This window comes from Festucalex cinctus, chromosome 1 (assembly GCF_051991245.1).
Source record: "Festucalex cinctus isolate MCC-2025b chromosome 1, RoL_Fcin_1.0, whole genome shotgun sequence".
Taxonomy (NCBI): domain Eukaryota; kingdom Metazoa; phylum Chordata; class Actinopteri; order Syngnathiformes; family Syngnathidae; genus Festucalex; species Festucalex cinctus.
In genome coordinates this window covers 47,133,788-47,151,923 of record NC_135411.1, presented here as the reverse complement: position 1 = coordinate 47,151,923, position 18,136 = coordinate 47,133,788, and the positions used below count along the sequence as shown (strand labels likewise).

The 18,136-nt window shown below is 41.6% G+C and overlaps 1 protein-coding gene across 9 annotated transcripts in view; it reads right to left on the bottom strand.

Annotated features, from left to right (window-relative positions):
• LOC144031411 (polyamine-transporting ATPase 13A3-like) overlaps positions 1 to 18,136 on the bottom strand; it is an 80,481-nt gene that overhangs the window by 42,569 nt on the left and 19,776 nt on the right. For 6 of the 9 annotated variants that reach the window (XR_013287529.1, XM_077538537.1, XM_077538556.1 and 3 more), the window contains exons 1-13: positions 17,393 to 17,698; positions 13,523 to 13,595; positions 13,283 to 13,456; positions 12,366 to 12,527; positions 11,952 to 12,022; positions 7,372 to 7,455; positions 7,227 to 7,296; positions 7,000 to 7,134; positions 6,588 to 6,660; positions 6,355 to 6,486; positions 1,462 to 1,629; positions 1,192 to 1,349; positions 4 to 192 (exon numbers count right to left, since the gene is read on the bottom strand). Coding sequence is in view for 8 of the 9 variants with exons in the window: in XM_077538537.1 (XP_077394663.1) it covers positions 4 to 192; positions 1,192 to 1,349; positions 1,462 to 1,629; positions 6,355 to 6,486; positions 6,588 to 6,660; positions 7,000 to 7,134; positions 7,227 to 7,296; positions 7,372 to 7,455; positions 11,952 to 12,022; positions 12,366 to 12,527; positions 13,283 to 13,456; positions 13,523 to 13,595; positions 17,393 to 17,643 (1,740 nt within the window). In the remaining variant the exon portion in view is untranslated. Of the gene's footprint in view, positions 1 to 3; positions 193 to 1,191; positions 1,350 to 1,461; positions 1,630 to 6,354; positions 6,487 to 6,587; positions 6,661 to 6,999; positions 7,135 to 7,226; positions 7,297 to 7,371; positions 7,456 to 11,951; positions 12,023 to 12,365; positions 12,528 to 13,282; positions 13,457 to 13,522; positions 13,596 to 17,392; positions 17,699 to 18,136 lie in introns of those variants that run through there. The other 3 variants (XM_077538591.1, XM_077538581.1, XM_077538550.1) reach the window with 2 other exon arrangements.

The window sequence follows — 18,136 nt, the reverse complement described above, 5'->3', positions numbered from 1 at the left end:
CACCTTGTCAAAGCAGACCAGGTTGAGCTGACCGGAGATATTGATCCTTTGCGGACTGATGCAAAAGATGCCAAGTTGCTTCAAGCGCCGCTGCGCATGCACAAGACCAACAGTCAATGTCATAGGTAAGAAGATGGGCACGGCAATGAAGACAATGTTCGAAGCGTCAAAGATGACGTCCAGGAAATGAACCTGGAAAGAAAGGGAACGCGATCGTCAACACTGGGGATGTTCAATACCACTTTTTTCAGACAGATACCTGTACGAGTATTCGCTCTTTGAATACTCACCGATACTAAGTACCAATACCACTTGGACTTTTGATAAATAAGATTTCATTTAACACAGTGACAAAAAAAAAAGAAGAAAAAAGGAGTGAACAAAGACCTGATGCATATGATGTGTCAAAGTAGTATAGCTAGCGTCAACGACTACAGGGGTTAAGTATCGGTAGCTTGTATCAGCAGCCTCCACAAGTACTTTATTTTTTATTTTTTGCCTTAAAGAACATCTCAGTATGCTGGCCACCTCTTCTAAAATCGGATACATCCTTGGTTAAAAAGATCATTCCATTCTGCCCCAGAAATTATCCTCAATGTGCAGTTGCAGGTACACATCTGATTTGAGGAAGCATTGGATGGAGAGACTCTTAATTAACAAAATGAGCTGATAGGTTGTTTTTTTTGTGTTTTTTTTGTTTTTTCTCATGAACTTATTATTTTTATTCTTTTTCAGCAAGCAAACAAGCATTACAAACTGCATAACGATAAAATCCGACAAGAACATCCATTGACCAAATTTAATAAGTGTATACATTCTCAATAAAATAAAATAAAATAAATAATAAAATAAAATAAATAGTGGTCAGGTCATATAATGCCATAAATATTTGTGGGTCCATTACATCTCAGAATGTCATTTACTGTCCTCAAATGTAGAGAGCTGATTGTTTTAAAAAAAAAAAATTGTCTTTTTATTTATTTTTATTTTTTTTATTTCTATGGACCCATTTGTGTCTGCACTAAATAAAGAATTGAAATTAAATGATTAATAAATGTTATATAATAAGTATTGAGTTAGTTTCTTAGATATTGTTTGTTTTTCGTGTCTTCTGACAAAACTCAAGAAATGACTTAGACCATTATTTTAGTAAGGTGACGATTATCTGGGAATCATCATTTGAATTGGTACCTCATTTATGACATCAATCGTGATGGTGTAGATGATGCCAATCACTGCCACCACTGCCATACACATGAGGAACTGTATGGCATCCCGGTGCAGTTTGAAGATGGTGGGTTTCGGGTAGAGGATGGAGCGCACAAGCTGACCCTTTTCTGTACTAAAGCCTGTTGGATGATGGAAGGTCAGTTAATGAGCTTTTGTAATTAACGTCGTAACGCAAAACAGCTGAAAAATGCATTCTTACCACATTCAGCATTAAGCCTAGTCAGTCCTCACCTGTTTTGACCACGAACACCTTTACCAGCTCACCAGCAAAGTGGCGACTTTGAATCACATGTGAGCCACAGAAAAGTGTGTGGTGTTTGTGTTCTTCTGTGTTGTAAATCCTCTCTGCATCCTCGCCTGAACTTGGTATACTGTTCTTTGTAGCAGGTACACTCTCCCCTGGAAATCCAAACAGACATCCAATAAAAAAAACAAGACAGACAACTGCACTCACCAGAAGTCAATTTATTTATTTTTTAACTAGCTTTAACTCATAGGTAACTCGTAAAAAATAGAAAACTAATTTTAAAAAAAATCTTAAAATTAACTCTAAAATGTACAGTGAGAGTTAATTTTAAGATTTTTTTTTTTTAAATTAGTTTTCTATTTTTTTACGAGTTACCTATGAGTTAAAGCTAGTTAAAAAAAAAAAAAAAAAAAAAAAAAAAAAATTGACTTCTGGTGAGTGCAGTTGTCTGTCTTGTTTTTTTTTTTTTTTATTTTAATTTTATTTAAAATCTTAAAATTAACTCTAAAATGTACAGTGAGACATCGGGGACAGTGCCTCTGGATTGGCAGACCGGGGTGGTGGTCCCCCTTTTTAAGAAGGGGGACCGGAGGGTGTGTTCCAACTACAGAGGGATCACACTCCTCAGCCTCCCTGGTAAGGTCTATTCAGGGGTGCTGGAGAGGAGGGTCCGTCGGGAGGTCGAATCTCGGATTCAGGAGGAGCAGTGTGGTTTTCGTCCTGGCCGTGGAACAGTGGACCAGCTCTACACCCTCCGCAGGATCCTCGAGGGTGCGTGGGAGTTCGCTCAACCAGTCCACATGTGTTTTGTGGATTTGGAGAAGGCGTTCGACCGTGTCCCTCGGGGAGTTCTGTGGGGGGTGCTTCGGGAGTACGGGGTGCCGGGCCCCTTGATACGGGCTGTTCGGTCCCTGTACGACCGTTGCCAGAGTTTGGTCCGCATTGCCGGCAGTAAGTCGGATTCGTTTCCGGTGAGGGTTGGACTCCGCCAAGGTTGCCCTTTGTCACCGATTCTGTTCATAACTTTTATGGACAGAATTTCTAGGCGCAGCCGAGGCGTGGAGGGGTTCCGGTTTGGTGGCCTCAACATTGCATCTCTGCTCTTTGCAGATGATGTGGTGCTGTTGGCTTCATCAGGCCGGGGCCTTCAGCTCTCACTGGAGCGGTTCGCAGCCGAGTGTGAAGCGGCTGGGATGAGGATCAGCACCTCCAAATCCGAGACCATGGTCCTCAGTCGGAAAAGGGTGGAGTGTCGTCTTCAGGTCGGGGATGAGATCCTGCCCCAAGTGGAGGAGTTCAAGTATCTTGGGGTCTTGTTCACGAGTGAGGGTGGGATGGAGCGGGAGATCGACAGGCGGATCGGTGCAGCGTCTGCAGTGATGCGGACTCTGTATCGGTCCGTCATGGTGAAGAAAGAGCTGAGCCAAAAGGCAAAGCTCTCGATTTACCGGTCGATCTACGTTCCAACCCTCACCTATGGTCACGAGCTGTGGGTCGTGACCGAAAGAACGAGATCCCGGATACAAGCGGCCGAAATGAGCTTCCTCCGCAGGGTGTCCGGGCTCTCCCTTAGAGATTGGGTGAGAAGCTCGGTCATCCGGGAGGGACTCAGAGTCGAGCCGCTGCTCCTCCGCGTTGAGAGGAGCCAGTTGAGGTGGCTCGGGCATCTGGTTCGGATGCCTCCTGGACGCCTCCCTGGGGAGGTGTTCCGGGCATGTCCCACTGGCGGGAGGCCCCGGGGACGACCCAGGACACGCTGGAGAGACTATGTCTCTCGGCTGGCCTGGGAACGCCTCGGGATCCCGCCGGAGGAGCTGGTTGAAGTGGCTGGGGAGAGGGAAGTCTGGGTTTCCCTCCTGAAGCTGCTGCCCCCGCGACCCGACCCCGGATAAGCGGAAGAAGATGGATGGATGGATGGATGTACAGTGAGCCAATGAAGGGAGGCCAGAATTGTAGTTATGTTCTCTCTCCTACTAGCAGCAGTGAGGAGACGAGCAGCAGTATTTTGGACCAACTACAACCATTTTTTTGTGGAAGGCCTGGCTGACTCCAAATTAGATTGTATTACAGTAATTCAGCAGATATGTAATGAAGGCAGGGATTGGATGGAAGTCCTGTTGAAAAAAAAAAGAGGCTTTGCTTAGCCAGCTGCCAAATATGAAAAAAAAACAAAAAAACAACAACCTGGATTTGACAACAGCACCAATTTGCTGGTACAATTTAAAATCCAAGTTTGAGACTCGTTGGCTGGCACCAGGGTGAGATGTACAAAGGCTACTGGGAACAAACGATGTAACTTGTGTTTTCTTTTCACTGAAATTCAAGAAGTTCATTGTCATCCAGGCTTTGATTTGCTCCAGACAAGAGAAAAGTGTCTTTTTTTTTTTTTTTTTTTTTTGCTCTGTGTGACAGTTTTGAATGTCATCCGAAATACTTCCAAATCCAAACTAACAAACTTAAGATCTGACAATATACATCAATAATTGTGATTAATGATGTACAGTACAATATGAAATCAACACATACTCCCCTTGCTTTCTTTTGGCCAAGGGTCAGCAACCTTTCTTGTCAAAAGAGCCATGTTAGGCGAAATAAACAAAAAATGATCCTTCTGGAGCTACAAAACATTTGAACATTGTGATGACCGAAACAGCGTATTGGTGTTGGTCTAATCTACTGAGGGCCCAAAAGCTAATTAGAGCTGCACCATAACAGGGAAATATGCAGCATCCAGTACATAGAGATCCATTTTCTTCTACCTATCATCTTCCATTTTTGGATATTTTTTTCCCCCCGATACTTATAGACTTTTGTGTCAAATTTCTGATATTTTTGGCAATTTTATGAACACTTGGTATTTCTCTGGGGGGGGGGGGGGATTTTGTGTACATTTTATGGTAATTTTGGGGATTTGTTTATTTTGTTTTTGGACATTTTATAGTTACTTATTGAACATTTTCTTTTCTGTCTTTATTTAATCAATTCTCTGTCATTTTGGGCAATTTCATGGACATTTCATGGTAAATTTCTGCTTTTCTTCTTCGTTTTTGGACATTTTATGGTCACTTATATTTTTAGATAATTTTTACAACTTTTTTCATCTACCGTTTTCTCTTTTTCTGACAACTTAAAAATTTGGACTCTGACATTTTTGAAACGGTACCTCGACAAAAATCAGCAAAAGCAGCATTAAAACTGCCAATTTTTTTTAATTATTATTATTATTTCAAAACAGTAGGATGCATACATATTAATTCATGTACATACCGGTGGTGACCGGTCATAATACGCTATTAATGCGGTGCATGCCCAAGCCCTTCAAAATAAAATCATTGAAAATATTTCTGTCAGTGTCCTCTAAAATACAATACCGTAGTTCTACTGTTTTGGTCTTAAATTCCTATAATATTTTGTCATATTTTTGTCACAGGGAGTGGAAAAGCCGACAGCTTGTTTCGCGCATGCACAATGAGAAATCAAGTTGTTAGCCCTGAGAACGTTGTTTCTGTACATGCGACTTCTGAATGGCAAAACAACTGGCAGTCAACTAGCGTATCTGACAACGCACATGCGCATAATTGGCTTACTTGGCTTGGCGCTGCGGTAAACAGTCGCTGCCTGTGTCCAAATTCACAAGGCTGTGTCCTCCGAAGGCTGAATTTGTCGGCTGCATGACGTCACTCCTGGCGCGACTTGACAACACACACAGACTTACACATGAATGGAGTGTCAGTCAATGCACTACCGACAAGCAACATTGACAATCCATTCATATGTAAGTCCGTGCGTGCTGTCGAATCGTGCCGGGAGTGACGTCATGCAGCTGACAAATTCGGCCTTCGGAGGACCCAGCCTTGTGAATTTGGACACAAGCACTAGTTCATTTCAAGTTCATCGCTGAATCCCAATGAGTGCCCTTTTCCCGGAGAACTTTTGAGGAAAATAATAATTCAAGTGGTCGTTCTACTCCTGAACTAGTCACGACGAAAACAGGGAAGAATTTCGTCTGTCACTTTTCAAGCCAGGACTGGCTGGCTGTCCAGAGGTGAGCCAACTGTTGATTGTTGGTTGAAATCGCGTGTGGCTCCTACATATTTTTTATGGGGGTACATCTTTGGCACAATACCTGTTAGCGAGGTGTAAGGGGAAAAAAAGTTCTATAGATCCTTCCAGCTGATGTCACTGCTTACCTTCCGCTGCGCCTCGCGGACGGCAAGCTTCCCATAACAAATGAATGTAGAGATCTTGATTTTTGGCGAGCGTTTTCATTAAAAGTCCCGAATAGGACAATCAGTAGTCATATTAGTCACAAATATACTTAGTGTGAAATCTGGGCTTGTATAGTTTAACACAAAGCTAATATATTTGCACATAACTATGACTTTGTCAATTGTATGAATGGCACACAGGTTGGTTTTACCTTTGGTTACTTTTTATGCCTGTCACTATATGCCACTGGCAAAAATTGAATAATAATGTAAATGATGATACAATAACAATTATAATTATAATACTAATTAGATGTGAATAATATACACCCCATTTTGCCAAACAAACTATTAATCTTACAATATACATCAGTAATCATGCCCAAATATGTACATTAAAATGAAGCTTCAGCCGTCACATTCTTTAGTCTGAGAAAGGTTTACAGCAGATGTCAATCAATAATTTTCAACAAAAACTAAACTGTGCTCATCACTTCAGGTTTTTCTTTTTTCAAATGCCCACTGGCAGTCAATAGTGTAATAGATGTGACCCCAAGTAGATGTGTTAGACCAAAATAGGGTTATTAGCTGTACAAAAAAAAAAAATACCTGCGAACTATGAACCCAGGTGGGTTTACTATATTGTATATTTGTAGGAGGGGTGTCAACCTGTCAACATGCTCTCATCAACAATGCAGGTACCACAGACGAGCACAGCATCACAGGGCATGATCATTCCATTGGATGGAATAATGATGACATCACCAGGTACAAGCTCAGTTGACATGACCTGTTCGACGCCTGCGATTAAGTTTGAAAAGACCACCACCAATACAAGCAATTATTGGGATGTTGTTATGAAAAGGAAAAATACATTTATTCCACAGCGTAAGGAAACTTGCCTTCATTTCCTCTGCACACTGAAACACGAACCATACTGTGTTCTACCACCATGTTGTGTAGTATCACATAGTGCTGGAATGAGGAATAAAGTTAATAATGGCCACCAGGACTGGAACAAGAAAACAGACATTTCGTTCTGAATGACTTTGTAGTAAAAATGTTTGTATTATAGATTTCTTTTAAACATTAACATTTTTTCTATGCTAGACCGCACACGGTTTCTCGTTCGCTTCATTGGGAACATTTTTATAATTCCAACAATACAGGTGATCTGGTGGCCCTTGCACTGGACACCACTATATCATGAACACTTTGCAGAAAAGCATCCTGATCAAGCAGCTGATGTTTACATCTACAGCCACAGTGGAAAGGTTTGCAACAATGCAAGTGAAATAATCCAGTGTGACTCACCTTTCTAATGGTGTACAAAGAAGTGGCTATTAAAATAGTTGCCATTAGAAAGACAAACACGGAATAGTGGTAATAATCCTCAACAGCCCACAAAATAACAGCAAAGAGCTCTAAGATGTAAAAAGGATTCAAGACCTTGATGGAGAAAGGAAATAAAACAAAATCATTACAGTTAGCAAAAGGCTGTAGAAAACCCTATATACAGTAAAGGAATGTTTAGCCCTTACCTCTTGAACGAAGAGTTTTGGTAAAGGTGGAATTTTGACATCAATCTTATTCTCACCAAAAAACAAAGCTCTGTTGACAGCAAACATTCCCAGTGAATGTTGTATGTGTGAAAAAAAAAAATCAAATTAAACCAAATGCTGTTACCTGTAGTGTTGGAGTGTTTTAGTGAGTCCGAAGCTGTGGTTAGTGTGAATTGCCGCACATTTCACCTTAGTGTCCTCCAAACCCCTAAAAAAAAAATATTGCACATACAGTATAGGGCCTTATTCTTCTACAGTATGTGGCTGTACACATTCTACTCAAGTCTGCCATTTATGCACTGACATGCCAAAAAGGCACTTTGGTTGGAGCAACCATAATATGTTGGTGTTTGCTTTCAAATTTGGCCTTATGCATATTCTATGGATATTAACTTAAGTGTTTGGTTTTTTTTCCCCTCTGACACACTTCTGGGCTGTACTGTAGTAAGACAAGCTCCCTGCTAGGTGAAGCATCATAATTTTGGATATTGTTATCATATACATTACACATGTAATGGTGGCATTCCTGCAGTGCATAGTGTTCAAACCCACATCGCCACCACATTAACGCACAGCTTTCAGCTTGGTATTGTCTCTTAAACCTTGAGCATTCAAAGAAATAATGACAGAATTGACACTAGGTAAACTTACACCCTAAGAAGAAAATATAAACCTCAATAATAATAATAGAACAAATAGGTCATAAAACTCATACATGCATTTTTAACAACAGCAATAACAGAAATGCATTCAATAAATTAGAGTCACGTTAGCATTGAAAAATTTCCTTTATCAACCAGGCGTTCGATGCATGCCATACTTATTATTGGATTTCTTTTCCATCGACGAAGCCCCGAGCTCCCACGAAGAACGCAGCTTTACCCTCCTTGCGCGGATGCTCCACTTGTGGCCAAAGCTGGTTGCGTCTCACACGGTCCTCCGAAGTCAGATCTTCCTTAAACTTCAGCTTCCTCGCCATCAGGAACTCTGAACGCTTCGCCGCCCTCCAAACAGCATGCCGAAAGCGTCTCATGGTGAATTGCAAGATAATGGCTCTTGGCTGAGATGATGAGTTGCTTGTTCATCGTGGCCCAAGACGATGCACCGTATCAATTACGTCTTGAAACTTTTCCTTTTGTTCAGGAACAATATGTTGACATATTTCAATGACTCTCTTTCTAACATCTTCACAGCTGTCCTCGACTAGGCCATGGAGACGTAGGTTCGGTTATACCTTGCCAGTTCCATTATCTTGTTTTCCAAATCGTTGACTTTCTTCTCCATTTTGTTAACTCTTCCTTCAGTTTTCATTGCCAACACTTTAATGTTTTTCATCTCTTCCGTGATATGGCTTATGGTGTCCACCAAATCAGAAATCTTCTGGTTAATCCTCGCCCCTTGCTCCTTGATGGCCACTTTCAGCGTCTTAATGATAGCTTCCGTTTGGTCGTCTTGCATCGCTCTGTTTTTGAGCGGCTGTTGCTTTGCCGGTGATGAGTCAGGAGTACTAGATGAACGCTTCTCGGAGCCCAAGTTACTTTGTAGGGCGAATCACAAAGGAATTGTCCCACTAACATTGGTTTTCTTACTGTTGTTAACAGTGTTTTAAGTGGGCCGGAACGCACCGGTACGGAGCTCCGGCACTTCTAAAAATCTCCCTTGAGCGTCTTGGTACTTCTCAATGTACGCTTGACAATACATATTTTGATCCCAGAATAATTTTCCGCCGAGGGCTGTTCGTCCACTGACTTAAATATAATATGGAAGTCCGTGCGCTGATCACCAAGCGCATGATTACTCCAGTTGTGATATATATCTGTGCTGTACGAGAGAAGCGTGCTTGCGTCATTCAACGTGATTCAACGTGATGCTAGCCTAGCTCTGTGCTTTTTTTTTTTTTCCTAGCCCAATGCTAGCCGACCCCAAAACGTGTGTTACAACCATAATTCTTGAGTTAAGAAAATGTTAAGAAAATCGCTACTGTGGTGACCTGGCTCAAAGCTTCAAAAAAAGATCGTCAGACTCTGCGGTGGATTTGCAGTCTGACAGCACGGACGTAAAAAATAAGTAAATAAATAAATAACATGGATTGCTCATACAAAACAAGAAGTGCAGCCGGCGGTAAACTGATTTTTTCTCCTCTATGGCGAACAAAAATATCAGTGTGTGGGGTACGGTTGTACCAATAAGTATAAAATAAGTGTGGAAGAAACTCTAAATACATATTTCCTCAGTAATAATGTGAATACAAATTTCTTTATAAACATCTTTCATAAGATATTTTTCCAACTGCTACTCCAAGCAAGTCTGCATAATTATGTTGTCAGAACCATCAACAATGAAATGAAAGTAGAGCACACTCTGAAATATAAACCTAACTTCTGTAAGTCACCATTCACGATACTGAGATGATATACAGCATTCTGAATGGTTGATGCAAACAATGAAGTTGCTAGGCTCTCATTATCCCATACAGGGAACCTGGCGTAAAAGTGTTTTCAGTGAAAAAATAACAGAATTTGTTAGTAGCAACCTAATTACTGAGCATGAGTGGCCAGAATATTACACGTGACTGATACTGATGAAAACACAGGACAATATAATATTGTACTGTAAATTCCCACTTATTGGCAAATTTGTGGGCATGTGATTGTGTCATTTCACTCACCACGGTGCTGGTTATATTCAAGTGTGTGCGCACAAATTAGGAAAGTACCACCGGCACTTGTTTTTTCCCACTTAAAACACTGGTTGTTAAACTTTTCCTTCGACCGAGTCAGTTCGGAAGTGTTCGCTACGCCTCCATCTTGGCTCCGTGTTCACCGTATGGCGACCGCATGGACTCCATGTATTACGTATTCTGAAATCTACAGCCACCAGACCACAAGATCACGGGGGTTCACGCTGGAGAGTTGAGTTCACGCGATAACAACTGTGTATAGACAAAGCCCTGTTTGTAAACAATAGCCACACTTGCCTGTTGTCACATCAATATGCTTTCATGAAAATACGCATGCGGTGTCCAGAAAAAAATAGAATGCTTGCAGAAACCTGCCGCATCCGTTCCGCAACGCAGACGCACCGCACTGCAGCTGGTGTGAATTGACACGCAGACTTGAATGCATTCTATACTTGCGGCATCCGTACGGCCATCGTACAGGAAAAAAAACAGCGTCCGTTCAGCAGGTAGTGTGAATTTGGCGTTATGTTGGCACATAAGGAGGGAGCTGCTCATAGACAGTAGTTACATAAAATGGGACTTTTGAATTTACATTATTGTTATATCTATGAAATACCCCAGTTTTTGTGTTGCTCGTATCATTCATAAGCATTACCACAGTAACATCGCCATATTAAAGCGTTGTTGCCCTTGTTACGCTGTTTGTGCTGCTAGTACAGGTACATAAAAATACATAGCGGATTTGCATTTGTTGTTTTTGTTGTTGTTGAAGCCTTTTATTAATCAGCCGCTGAACAGCTTAATGCAGTACAGTATATCAACATCAGCATAGGCTTATCCTTGTGCCTTACATCAGTGCTTATGATATGTAACAAGCTAATAATCTAGACCAGGGATCCCTACCACCATGCAAGACAAAATTTTGAATGAGTTGATCAAAGAGGTGCTTTGAGTTGGCTTTTACGCTTCAGACATGATATTTACTTGGCACTTATTTTTGCCACTTGTTCAACTGTAGACATTATAAAACAACTGCAATGTTGAGTTATTGTTAACAACGCTACTTTAGGCACAAAGGGACCAACCTAACCTGGCAATAGCCAGTTGGATATGCGCTTCACTCAAGTGAGTTCCCCGCAATATCCATCTGGTACCTCTCCACAGTAATTACGTCGGGAAAAGGCGGGACATTCTATACAATAATTCGAGCTGATTGGACCATGTGACATTCTACACATTTGTTTTAAACAAACACGGCCATGGGTGAATATTTCGTGTTTGTTCTTGTCGAAGGGGGTTAAAGCACAAACATCTTACCAGCTAGAAATGCACGAAGCGCCTCTCGCTGTTCAACATTCAACAAAGAAAAGGTGAGTAATTCTGCAAGAACAGAATTAATTGTAAAGTCCGTTCGTCCAAGTTAGTTTGTTTGTTAGCTCCGATGTGGGCCCTGGCTTCCTGGTTTCGTCACAGTTGCATATCCCGCCCCCAAACACAATGTGACTCTGTGATTGGTCCGAACCACCAGTGGTTCGGGAACGGTTGTTATCAGCGGGAAGAGGTACAAGATGTATTCTCTGGAGTTTGTGAACTCACCGCGAGAATTCATCTTGCGAGAGCAAAGTTAGGACCAAACTTTACTTGGGGCAAATTGAGGTATTTGTGGCAGGGTTATACAGAGAATTTGGTCAACTGAACACCCCATTTTTATGAGTTAAATTGAGCCAAGTGGCGATCAGGAACTTTTTCACCCTGTAATTTTGCTGCAACTAGTACCGGTAACCCAAGTTGCATTATTTTTGACTCAACTGTTTTTAGAGTGCATAATATGATTTCAAGACAGCCGCTTCTGTTAATAAATAATAATATTCAGTGTGTATGCATTAATTCAGTCTGGACAATAGAATATGCGTAAATGTAAAGTGCGTACGTGCACTTAAAAAAGGACTTATACATAAACGAGCTATGCTCATATTGCTGAGATCAGTAACAGCAAAGGGGTTTTTAGTTCAAATCATACTTACTTAAATGACCCAAAGTTCTGTGTCTCTTCATTCCAGTAATACTTGATGCTGTGGTGGATAAAGTAGTGGACCTATAAAGAGAAGAAAGGGGGGAAAAAAATAGGAAAGAGATTTGCTTTAGATACTAAATGAGCACATAACAAACTGTAATGGGATCCAACATAAATACAACGAATCACAACCTGATGAAATGGACGGCAATGTTCATAACTCAGTGGGAGAAGGGTCTTTAGTTCTAATATGCATTTAAAATGAACAGGAAACTGAAGAAGTATGGTCTCTTTAATTTTTTCCATGGCTGTACTGTATATAAACATATACAGGCTGGTAAAAGAATAATCATCTTGTGATGGTTTAAAAGATGAGATGATAATCCTTTTATGAGGAATTAGCACCATTCTCACACTGAAATACCTTCTCTACCTCTCTATTTGAGAATGTCCTAAAATGCTTCTTATGTTGAGCACTTTGGAGGCTTTTGTGCTCATCTCCATGATGATCCATACTATCAAAAGGAAACTTCCCTGGAGCCAACATCACTTTTATCTTGGCACGAAACAACTGCCTGAAATCATCCTGTGAAAACAACGAAAACAGACATGACAGAAATGCATTTCATCCGATGTCATCTCTCATTCTGTACCACGTATCCTTAATGTCCTTGATATTTAAAACTCATAGGCAGTATCTTATTTTGAAATGGCTTGGTCAGAACCATCAAAAAGCCCAAAACGGGTCACAATACTGCCTACGGGTTACAAAGACTTGCATAATTAATTGATAATGGATAGAAGTGAAGTAAATCGAATTGAAATCGGAAAAAAAAATCGCATCAAATTGAACTGAACTCGTGTATTGAAATTGAATCGATTGAAGAAATTAGAATTGATACCGGCCCCTAGCATCTATAGCCAAATATAAACCTTTTGGGCTTAGCAGCAATCACACACTGATTTTCGCTCTTGACGGAAGGGCTCAGTGCTGGATTTTACTTTCTTGAACTAACAGTACTACTTTGCCATTTTGAGAAGACTTTGGGTAACAACTTGAGACATGTTAGTGCGGAAAGAGTACATAAACTGAGGATATGTTCCCCCACAAACACAGCATATGGAAATGTCATGTGCAAAAGTTTTAATGATTTTTTTTTTCCACAGCGGGCATTTTGACAGTAAAACAGTCTATCACAGGGCTAATATGCTTAGCAAAATACGATTAGTTAAATTGACTTCAACAAAACACTGTCCAGCAGTGGTGGATGGTAAAATAACTGATCATAGTTTTATTTTGGAGAGAATCAGAATTAAGTTGTAGACACACAAAAAACATACCGTGGTCCTGAGCAGCAGTGTTTCTGCTTCCTTCAGTGAAGTTAGCGTGCAGGTGGCTTTGACCCCCCACTCGGGCAGCCAATAGAGCAACAGTAGCAGGAGACCACCGGAGCAAACAGCACCAACACCCACCAGGATCCTTTTCCAAAGACAAGGTCGGTAGCCCCATACCTCCTGCATGGTCAGGGTCCATTATAACGAAATAACGATAAATGATAAATGTGAAGGGATGATGATTACCATCTCATCCTCCAGGTCTTTATTGATAAGCTTCACTTCTTGGGGATTCATGCTGACCAAAGTAGAACAATCCCTTGAAAGAAAGCAAGAAAGTTAAAGCCTTGCTCGAGGGCCCCCGTTGAGCCACAGGTGTCAGGTCAGCTCTCAAGGTCAAAGCCTGCTATAGGTGCACTTCACAAATTGTCAGGATCTGAAGAACATGCTACATGCTAAGAAGTAAGGGTTCTAAAAAGGTTCTTCATGAAGGCCAGAGTTTCTATCCAGACCAATGGGCTTCTGGGGAACCCTTTTTGGGAAAAATAAATAAATACATCTTCAAGGGTTCTTTTGAGGCTAAGGGTTCCTGTACGAACCGTTTCAAGGGGTTCTTCAAGGAAAACACGGGTATTAGAAGATCCTTACCATCAAATTTTCAAATGTTTAGCCATGTTTCAGAATGCACTTACAAACAAAAAATACAACGAGAGTATTGAGAACATTTTACCAGTTTATTTTTATTTATTTATTTATTTATTTATTTAAAAAGCTACTTAAGCATTGAGAAACTAACTCATGACCTTCAGGCTGGGAGACAACCAGTGCCACCTGAGCTCTGTCAATCTTGTTTGTCCCTGTACTGTATTGCTGGTGTGTCCAAAATGAGGCCAACATAGTAGGCACGATGATTCCACCTGACATTAGCAACATACTAACACACAGCAGGAGCGGCATGGCTCATTTGGTATACTGGCTGTCTCCCAATCTGAAGGTTGTAGGTTTATACCTCACCTTTGGAGTAATTATTATTTATTTATTTATTTTTATAAACTGGTAAAATGTACTCAAAACTCTCATTATAAAATGTACTTAGAATTTCTGAGTGGAAAAAAAAACCTTTACTACATTTTTTTTTCATCAGTGCACCATGAGACTGAGTTAAGACGCATTTATTTGCAGAAAAACTTTTTTGGTGTCAAAATTTTCCAAATTTGTAATTTACATCACTTGGGCTTTTTTTATATTAACATTTGTTTCTTTTTTGTAGACATGAGTTAGAACGTTTGGGCAAAAAAGATGTATACCACTGGCTTCAACAAGTGAGTTAGGGTTTGTATTGAACCTCCTTTTCCAGCGGTCTATTTTTACTGAAAAATATTTGAACTTTTATTAAAAGTAATTAATGTGAAAACCTTGTGGGTTTCCTTCACTTTCACCTGATTTTGTGCCAGTGGAGGCTCGTGTTATAGGAGCTAGAGGACAGGCTTATTCAGTCTTTTTCTGCTGTCACCATTATGATGTGTTAATAAGTGAGTAAATAAATAAATAAATAAATATATGTATACTGCTTTTATTCGACCATGCATGGCTTTAATTGCATGGCTTCATCTGGTGCAGTATGTATGTATGTCTTGTATTGGTGCTGCTATCTGTCTTCTGTTTTTGTTGTCTGTTTTTGTTGTTGTTGTTTTTTTGTCCTCCCTTTTTTTTTTTTTTTTTTTTTTTTTTTTTTTTTTTTTTTTTTTTGAAGAGCTCCTCCCTTGTCCTCCCTTTCTATGTTGCGAGTGCTTGAGATGATTTGAATTCACCTGTTGAGGACAGCCTCGTGTGCATGGCTTCTATCCGTCTAGCTGCCATATTGCCAATTCCACTGGACCTGTGCTCACTTCTGTCCTGCCCTCTCTCCGGGACCGAGATAATAGCTTTTCCTTAGGGTGTATTCAGACCAGAAAAGTCCTTTAGTCCGCTTGTTTGGTCCGGAACAAAATCGGACTTTTTTTTTTTAGTTTGGTGCGGTTCATATTCACACTGTGCTTTTTGCAAGTGGACTATATTGCGCAATCACGTCGACCCACGTGACGATCCGTGCTCTTATTGGACAAAAATGACAAGGGCTGTACGCGTACGAAACCTGGAAATAGCGGAAAACGTGAAATTCCGACGTGCTGCATTACTACGCTGCATATTGCGTTATTGGGATGCAAGATATATGCGAGCGTCAAGGGCAGCTCATTCAACGGAGGTTCCGCCACGCTGTTTCTAATTTTGGAACGCGTCGTCGATTGCGTGCAGTAAACGGAGGAGCAGTTGCACTCCGCTTACCCTGCCCCCACCACAACATGCTGACAGCAACGTGGCTAAACAGAATACGGATGATTATGAATGAATTTAGCACAATACTACCGGGCAAAATCCCCCCCCTGCGATACTTGACTATGAGGGCTTGTTAAGCCCCAAAAGGCGCATATGTCCAGCAGTTGGAGCGGATCAGCTGTGGTTTGTATTCAGACTGCAAAGCGAACCGCGCTGAGTATGTGTGGAAGCGGACAGAGACCACCTCAAAAAGTTTGGTCTCGGTCCGCTTGGTTGGTCCGCACCAGGATTCGAATGCTTTGCTCTGTTCCCACTCACATTCACATAGCCAGGTTATTTGAAGATGACTCAAAAAGCTGAAGAACCACAACATCTAACGCAGCAGAATGGTTAGAGCCAGTCTGCTGAGGTCGCCTGTTTTCTGTTAAGAAATGATTGCAAACTTGACCACACGTGTACTCGGCAATCTTCCACTCACATGCACAACACATAGACAAACAAGTACACTGTGTTCCAACGATGCCTTGCATTTGCATTTTTAGGGTTGAAACACCCATGTAAGTAGGGGTGTAGAAAGGGCGGGTGAAAACCAAATAAAAAGAGAAGGGGGTGAGGAGAGGAATCTTCAGAGAGTGCAGAAGTGAATTGTATCAGTCAGTTCCTCTCCTCTCACCTCGCAAGCCCTGACCTGAGTGTCTTCTCTCCTTTTTGTGTAGTTTTTAATAATGTCAAACAGGTAAACCTGACATGGGTATAACCCATTTTCTCAGTAGAACCCATTGGAAGGGTTCCAGGTGGAACCTTCATAAACGGTTCTAACAAGAACCAAATAAGGTTTCTCCTATGAGGACAAGCTGGGGAACCTAAAAAGGTTCTAACAAGCACGTTTACTTCTAAGAATGTAAAGAACAACAGTCACAGTTTACTTGAGGGCAATATTGAGATATCTATACTTTGCTGCAGCTTTTATGACAACTATCACTATGTAATATAACAAATGCACAAGTAAGTTGAGACTTCTGATTGATAAAGCTGGCTCATGCGTGTAGTGATTTCAACTGATTTGTCAGTAAGTGCTTTAGAATTGCAAAAAGTGACACTGTTATGATATAGTTCTGTGTCTAATGTTTAAAAGTGTATTCAGTGTTCTGCAAATCACTGTTTATTGTTCTGAAAAAAAAGTGTGAGGCCGACTTTGTGTTTATAGTGGTGAAAGTCTGGTTTCACATGTTTAGCTCCTTCAGTGTATGGTGTTGACAATTATTTAATTCTTCTGTTTTTAATTCTTTTGTTGACTGCTTTTGTTACCGTCATTACACATTCATCAACAGTCATTTGATCTCAAAGGTAAGTGAAGTATTGTTGGTTTCTAATCTGGTGCCATGACTGGAGGCGGGCCACAGTTGTCATGACTCGGGTCATGCAGGAGTTATGTTTGGGTCTTGTCTCATGTCTGGGGTCACGTCTGGGTTAAGTTTGAGTTGCGTTCATGACCTGTTGGGTGTGAGGTCAAGTGTCTGTCTTGTACTGATGTAACCATCATATAACCATCACCTAGTTTCAACCAGTTTTAGGCTATGTGATGTCAATCTTTAATCCTTTAAGTGATGTATGGACCTATGTGATGTCATCCTTTAGTCCTTTACTTGCTACAACCAATAAAATCGAATCACTGTATGTTGGTGCAGTCTGAGAAGTGTGTGTTTTGCCGGATTATTGATTTCTGTCCCTCTGTGCAACTCTCTTTGTTTCTCGTCTAGTCAATTTGTTCTACGCCTTTCGATGTGAATAAATAGTTACCTTATTTGTGTCCGCGCTTTGGGATCCAACCTCCAACACACAATAGAATAATCCGGCCACATGGATCCCGCAGACTTAAATAAGAATTGCCATGCCCTGGACTCCCAAGGCCGATTTCTTGGACGGCAGGATCCGGCCTTGACTGGTCTGATAGATGCGCGAAAGATTTTAGCCAACCAGTCAGCCTGTTCCAGCACCGATCCATAATGCTGTCGTCTCGGCAGAGTTGCCGTCGTCTCGAGTTCCCTCATCTCGGCAGAGTTGCTGTCGTCTCGAGTTCCCTCGTCTCGGCAGAGTTGCCGTCGTCTCAAGTTCCCTCGTCTCGGCAGAGTTGCCGTCGTCTCGAGTTCCCTCGTCTCAGAAGAGTTGCCGTCGTCTCGAGTTCCCCCGTCTCAGAAGAGTTGCCGTCGTTTCGAGTTCCCCCGTCTCGGCAGAGGTGCCGTCGTCTCGAGTTCCCCCGTCTCGGCAGAGTTGCCGTTGTCTCGAGTTCCCCCGTCTCGGCTGAGTTGCCATCGTCTCAAGTTCCCTCGTCTCGGCAGAGGTGCCGTCGTCTCAAGTTCCCTCGTCTCGGCAGAGGTGCCGTCATCTCGAGTTCCCTCGTCTCGGCAGAGTTGCCGTCGTCTCGAGTTCCCTCATCTCGGCAGAGTTGCCGTCGTCTCAAGTTCCCTCGTCTCGGCAGAGTTGCCGTCGTCTCGAGTTCCCTCGTCTCAGAAGAGTTGCCGTCGTCTCGAGTTCCCCCGTCTC